This window comes from Notolepis coatsorum (assembly GCF_963971535.1).
Source record: "Notolepis coatsorum genome assembly, chromosome: 8".
Taxonomy (NCBI): domain Eukaryota; kingdom Metazoa; phylum Chordata; class Actinopteri; order Aulopiformes; family Paralepididae; genus Notolepis; species Notolepis coatsorum.
The window spans coordinates 16,632,578-16,640,077 of record NC_140172.1 but is presented as its reverse complement, the minus strand read 5'-3'; the positions used below and the strand labels follow the sequence as shown (position 1 = coordinate 16,640,077).

The window sequence follows — 7,500 nt, the reverse complement described above, 5'->3', positions numbered from 1 at the left end:
GTCCTAAATAAAATAATGCATGTCATATACGGCGCTCGGAGTCGCGATACACGCTGCATGTGGTTATTTTAATAACGGCTCATTGCAAATGTGAATCCCGCGGGGATATTTTTAATGAATGAAACCTATCGGCCGTTTGGCTCTGATTAGTTTCATATATTAATCTCCGCTGTAGATTTGCTTAACACTTTGGTTGCCTAAGGTTAAATTAATGATATACCATAGATTGCCAGCGCTATTTGTCTATGGAGAAAGTCCCCTTCTTTGCAGGGCTATAACTTTTTAAATTCTATTGCTACATTGCCATTATTAGGGCCCATTCAAAGTCCTATATGTATTGTTCATTGTGTAGCAACGTTAAACTTTTTCATTCACATATTCATAGTAAAGTATGGTCTAATGTATAAGTATGTTTTCATCTCTTTCTGCAGCTTTCTCCAGAACGTGATATATAGCCCCAAATGCATTATATTGATGATGAAATACAGTTTGATGGCAATCGGGGCGATATAAAAAATTCCAACTAGACGTACTTCTAGAAGTTACTACACGTCATCTGATGTTGACCGGATGGGCGAGGGGGCGTTTATAATTCCGTGGGCAGCGTTATACCAATCATCTAATGTGGGTCAAATGTTCATCATAGCAGTTAGTGTCGAACACGGTAATATTACACGCTAAAACTCACCCCAGTCTCCGCGGGCCGTTGGGCGATCAGCGTGGGGTAGACAGTTTTCCATTATGGGATGTTGAAATAGTCGGTCCATTTCCAGGTTGTATAATAATATATACGTCCAAATCATGTTGTTTTTTCGAGTTATTTGCAGCGATCGATGTTCACTGTGTGAAGACGGAGTCTCTCTAACATTAGCGAGTGCCCGGACCCCATATGGAGTGAGTCCTACCGGGTTAAAGGTTGACATCCGGTTTCGATCTGCCGATCGGCCACCAGATGGCGGTCTTGAACCGCTAGAGGATTGAGAGGAGATCACACTTGTGTCTCAGGCCAGCGGAGGGACATTATGGATCAGATCGCAGATTTTTGAAATATTGATATAAAGACGACGTAAAGCGTCCCCCGGCAACTTTAGCATCGCCAGCAAAGACGTCTAAAGACGCCCCCTGGCAGTCAAAGTGTTAACGGAGCGCCGGATTGTGTTTCATTCAAGCATAAAATTGAAGTGTCTATGCGGGGATTGTGGTTTTTGTGTGATATTGTAACTGGGATTAAAATGTCTGATGAGATGCGCTGTTTGACGGATTTGAGAAATTGAATGAGCCGTTGACGTCACATTAATGCATTTGAGAATAAAGAGATAAAACTTCATTTTTTGGTAAGAAAAATATTCTAAACACGGGTCTCTCGTCCATTAATGCATAAACAATGAGTATATCACGTCTGGCACAGTGGCGCAGCGGCTAGTGCTGAATCCTGGCAACCGGGTGACCGGTGTTCGAAACCCCGTGTTTCCAATATAATTTTTTTGGAATATAATATTAATGATTATACGCAAAAGTAGCCTAGTTTTAAGTTAAAATATTATAAATCTACATGCATTGAGGATGTCATTCTTTATATAGCTCTCAACGTGCACCAAATTGAATTATTCCTACATTGCAAAAAGAAGGAAAAGACTAGGAGAAGTGGGATTCGAACCCGGGCCGCCTGTGTGAAAGTCAAAAGCAGAAACCATTACACCACAGTGTAGATAAGTAAAAGATCCACCATACATCAATCAATGGGTAAGAGAGCCGTATCCTTATTCTGTATAACAGTTTAACTAATTATTTTCGCTAGCAAGATCTCATTTGATTATCCATTCCATAAACCTACTGCCAGCAGGCAAGTTTAAAGAAATATAATCTGATTGATTGGGGTAATGAGGGACTTAAAATTAGCCTATGGATAACGCATTTAACTTGTCGGCGAGGCGATTGAGCCGTACTGCAACCTGTTAATAAAGTTTTAAATCAATTAATCAATCAATGCCATTAGAAAATCAGGATCTCTGCTATCGATACGTGATGGCTTTTCAACTGAAGCGGCCGCGCGCACTTATCCTGGGTCTCAAGTCTGGTTTGAGTTAACGAGACTGAATCCACCTTCGAGGAACAGGAAAATCCCGGCTTCAAACATCGGGTTAACTGAATCTGGATAATGGGACTCTTGATCGACTTAGTTGAACCAGGTATGGGGAATAGGGCCCTGGTGCGAACCCTGTTCAAATGATCACAACACGTGGCAGTTTGCTTCAGCCAGTTCTCCATCAATAAATCCCCCGGCACAAAGCTGTGATAACAAACACGACCACATAACTATGATATGAGATAGTTTATCCACACCCTAGAAAAAGGACAATAATACATCTTTAACGACAGAAACAGAAATGAAAGACTGGACTCAACCCGAGTGTCTGAACAGAACCTTAGAAGAAAGCACTACCTGGTGATCCTGCGGGCCTCCATGAAGCTGGGCGAGTCTCTTCTCCTCTTGCGGATGGGCGAGTAGCTCCGTGAGCGACGGCGGGCGCGGCTGTCGGCGTCAGAGTGGTTGGGACTGTCTCTCTCCCTGTAGTGGCACATGGAACACGCCGTCAGTGGGAGAGGAACACAAGGGCTGGTGGATTTTATTTTAATGTAAAGAATTTTTTTTATATAAATAAAAATAGACCATTGAAGGTTAAACAGACAGACAGACAGACAGACAGACAGACAGACAGACAGACAGACAGACAGACAGACAGACAGGCAGGCAGACAGACAGACAGACAGACAGACAGACAGACAGACAGACAGACAGACAGACAGACAGACAGACAGACAGATAGATAGATAGATAGATAGATAGATAGATAGATAGATAGATAGATAGATAGATAGATAGATAGATAGATATAGATTTGACAATAATAAATATACTGCTTTCATGCTGTCATTCCTCCAAGAGGAACTCCACCAAAGAAATAGAGCTGATTTATTATGCCCCATAATCTCACACATATCCCAACACTATAAACTGCCTTTTTACTGCAAATTAATTTGGTCTGAGAGTTATTGGGTTAAAAAAAACCTTTCACTACCACACTACAGAAGGTTAACCTTTCACTACCACACTACAGATGGTTAACAAAGGGTTAACCTTCTGTAGTGTGGTAGTGAAAGGGTTAACCTTCTGTAGTGTGGTAGTGAAAGGGTTAACCTTCTGTAGTGTGGTAGTGAAAGGTTAACCGTTTGTCGCGTGGTAGTGAAAGGGTTAACCTTCTGTATCGGTTAACCATTTGGTAGCGAAAGGGTTAAAAAGAGATCATGGTACTGTTCCTGTGACGTGACAAGGAGAGCGAGGTGCACCTGGAGGTGTTCTGTCTGTTGTGCGTCGGGGACTTGGCCTTGCTCGGCCCTCTGTCTCTGGACGCCGAGCGGGAGGAGGAGCGCCCGCTGCTCCAGGAGCTGCTGCTGCGCTGGCGGACGCTCTGCCCGCTCCGGGACTCCTTCCTCCGGCCCGCGTGGCGTCCCGGGGAGGCCGACTGGCTCCGGTGGTGGTGGGTCTGTCCCCCCTGCCCCCCCCGGCCGGAGCGATGGTGGTGACGCTTGGACGACGAGTGGCCGCTTTTAGTCCTGCAGCGATCGGGGTGACAAGAGAGAGGAGGATAATACATTGTCAAATTATTAGTATTTAAAGGAACACGCCAACTCTTTGGGAAATTAGCTTATTTGCCATCTACCCTGGAGTTAGACAAGCAGATACATACCCTTTCCTTCTCTGTGCATTAGGCTTAGGGAACAGCCTAGCTTAGTGTCATTCTTTAGGGGGATTTTCAATTTATTTTTATTTTTATTTACATAATATGAAAGTACAGGTTCATACCTTCAAAAGAATTAACACCATTTATAAGTCGTATTACATTTGACAAATAAGGAAACAAGATAGAGAACATTTCAAAGCACTAGAAATTGCAAATATCAAAAACTTTTACCTAATTCTGAACATTTTCGGCATTTATGAAAAATCCTCTCCGCTGAGATGAGGCCGTTTTGACATATTTTCGTCAAAGGTGTCCTCCCGCTCACGGGACCTCGGACCTCAGAGGGTTCTGACCATGTGGTCGGGCCATGCTGACTATTTAAATTAAATCCACTATCAAGATCAGAATCTGTATCTATAGTAATACAGTATATGACATAATGTAAGGCTGGAAGGCGTACCGAATATAAAGATATACTGTACCGTCATGGATCGATGCAAAGGTATGAGTTTTTACTATACCATCGTCCACTAGGGGTGTAACGGTACACGTATCCGTACTGAACCGCTTCAGTACTGGACCTTCCGTTCAGTACGCGCTGTGTACCGAGTGAATGCAACGGTACGCTAACCTCTAACGGAACGCACGTGCAGAACTTTTTTGTGTGTGCAGAATTTAATTAAAAACTCCCAAGTTCATCCCTTCCCAAAATATATAATTGGAGCAAAGTGCCGGGTGTTCGTTCAACCCACGCACAACACTGAGAGCTTACCTGTCATTTAGCATAGCCTCATAGTGTGGCGAACACACACACGCACACACACACACACACACACACACACACACACACACACACACACACACACACACACACACACACACACACACACACACACACACACACACACACACACACACACACACACACACACACACACACACACACACACACACACACACACACACACACACACACACACACACAGAAAACCCGTACCGAACTGTGACTTCAAAACCGAGGTACATACCGAACCGTGGTTTTTGTGTACCGTTACACCCCTATCGTCCACCATATACATACATACCGTAAACAAATATATACATTAGGGGTGTAACGGTACACAAAAACCACGGTATGGTATGTACCTCGGTTTTGAAGTCACGGTTCGGTACAGGTTTTTGGTACAGTGGGGGAAAGTTTGGCTTTCCATGTTCCACTCAGGGGTGATGTAGTGTGGAGTAGCTAATTGTACTTGTAGGGCTGTCAACGAATATTCTGTATTGAAATTAATAATCGACTTGTAATATATATATTTTTTTATAATAATAATTATATTAGATTGTGAAAAAAACAGCCCCCGGTGGGTGGTCGTTAGTGGTTAACTCATTCCCCGCCATCGACGAGTATACTCGTTATTGGCCGCAAATCGTTGGATGCCAATAACAAGTATACTCGTTATTATGATCGTTATTTCTTTTATTCGCTATTTCCATTCATAAAAACCAGAAAGGCTGTGGTACTGTGTGGCAATGTGTTTGAGATCGCAAAAAGGTCCAATACTGCCGCCTGGTGGTATGCGGCCGATGTCGCACTTCCTTTGTGACTCTGTGTATCATTGAAAGTCATCCGGGCAGAGTTTTCTAGGAACGTGGATGAAGATCTTCACCCGATCGCATTGAATCGCTTTCGGGACGCCCGATTCATTATGCTGTGGGGGGTTATGGCGTGGGCCAAATGGACATACGATCTAGCAGATGGCAATCAAATAATTGGAATATTCTTTTTGGAATCTCATCGGCCACAGGTAAGAGCAATTTAACGTCAATTTCAGCTTGATTGCGGATTGTTTTCATAGCCATCGCCCAGATCAGCGTATGTTGTTGTACTAACGAATGCTGTTATTGACAATCAATTAATCAGAAATGACCCCCCCCCCCTTTTCATGCATGCATGATGGAACTTAATATACAAATATGCATTTAAATTTTTTACGTGTATAGGGACGAAATGCCAATGGATTAAGTATAATATGCGTTGCAGGCTATTACTAGCCTCCCAGGAATTACCCTAGACCACTCTAAAATCATACTTATATTCACCACGGTATAAAACGAGAATGTAGGGATGGAAAAAAGATTCCTTTTTCACATCTTGAACCATAGATACTCGATGTCAAATGGGCCATAGTATTGCATCCATAGCTATAATATTTAAATAGTTATAGCCCTGCAAACAAGGTGAGCGACTCCCACCGTTTACAGCGGTGGCGGTAGCTACTACAGGATGAGGCTAATCCGTGGCGTCTAATGAGTTAACATACCGTTGTATTCGTTCGGTACACTACACAGCCGTTCGGTATGGTACCGTACACACTGAAACGGTTTGGTTCGGTACGGATACGTTTACCTTTACACCCCTAATATACATACTGTATATTTTCAAGAGAATCCCACAAAAGATTATTCCTTGCAGCAGTATTAAAAGGTTAAATAGAATATACCATATTTGAATGAAGTAGGACCATGGCAATTGTTATTACAAGATAAAGACATAAAAATAACATTGTAATTTGTACTTGAAAACGAGTCAAATACTGTTATACCGTCAAATCTCCAGAAAAATATGGTGGTATGATATTTTGGGCATATCGTCCAGCCCTAAAATAATGCCATAACAGTGTTCTCCGAGCGTGGGGTTGGGGTGTTGGTCCTGGGGGGTCCGGGGGTCCTGGGGTGGGGGTGGGGGAGGAAATGTATTTTGTGGAGTCTTTTGTGGTGTCTGTAATAGTATAAGTTGATTTTTGTATGTTCTGTATTTATTATTTTTTATTATTGCTAATGTCATTATTGTTGTTATTATTATTGTTGTGGAGGTATTGTGAGGTCTTGTTATTATTATTACTGTATTGCGTTTGTCCTGTTTTATGTATAATTATTATATATATTTTTTAAACAGTGTTCTCCCCTGCATCACTTCTTCAGGTGGGATACTGATATTCTATACTACTTATTACACTGCACTATTGCACTATTTGACTCTGTTTATTCTATCTTACACTTTCAATTAATGTCTATTTTTTAAACTGAATCAAACCATAAACAAGGTGACCTGTTGGGATGTTAGATCCTAATGTGAAAAACTGTGATTTTATATGTCTGCACTTTATGTGCTCATTTTATGTCTGTCTTTTTTCTGTTGTGAAGCACTTTGAGCTGCAGTTTCTGTATGAAAGGTGCTCTACAAATAAAGTAGATTATTTATTATACCGTCAAATCTCAGAAAGATATGGTGGTATGATATTTTGGGTCTATCGTCCAGCCTTAAAATAATGCCATGACAGTGTTCTCCCCCGCTCACTTCTTCTGGTGGTGGGAGCCCCTGCCCCTGTGCGATTGGTTGCGCTGGGAGTGGGCGGAGTCGCTGCTGTGCGCCGGGGAGCGGGAGTTCTTAGCCCCGCCCCTCTGGCGCCCTCTACTGGACACGGACCTCCCCGCCTCCTGCCTGCCGTCCACGCCCCCTGCCTCTCCCGCCGCCTGTCCTGCCGCCTGGCTCCTGTGGGGGGCGCTGTGGAGCTTGCTGTGCTCTCTCAACAGAGTGCTCTGGACGCCTGCGCCTGCGGAGCCGGCAGACGAGCGGAGCTTCTGGAGACAAATGATAAACCAAACAAACCGGAGAAAAAAAAAGAAAGATAGAAAGAAAGAAAGAAAGAAAGAAAGAAAGAAAAAAAGAAAGAAAAGGGACAAAACGAGCATTAGA

At 43.0% G+C, this 7,500-nt stretch overlaps 1 protein-coding gene across 1 annotated transcript in view; it reads right to left on the bottom strand.

Moving 5' to 3' along the window:
- The window catches only part of srrm3 (serine/arginine repetitive matrix 3), a gene marked incomplete at both ends in the record, with an annotated part of 83,775 nt that overhangs the window by 4,505 nt on the left and 71,770 nt on the right, over window positions 1-7,500 (bottom strand). The window contains 3 exon segments of the mRNA XM_084320321.1: window positions 2,444-2,569; window positions 3,349-3,615; window positions 7,102-7,385. Of these exon segments, the coding sequence (XP_084176447.1) occupies window positions 2,444-2,569; window positions 3,349-3,615; window positions 7,102-7,385 (677 nt within the window).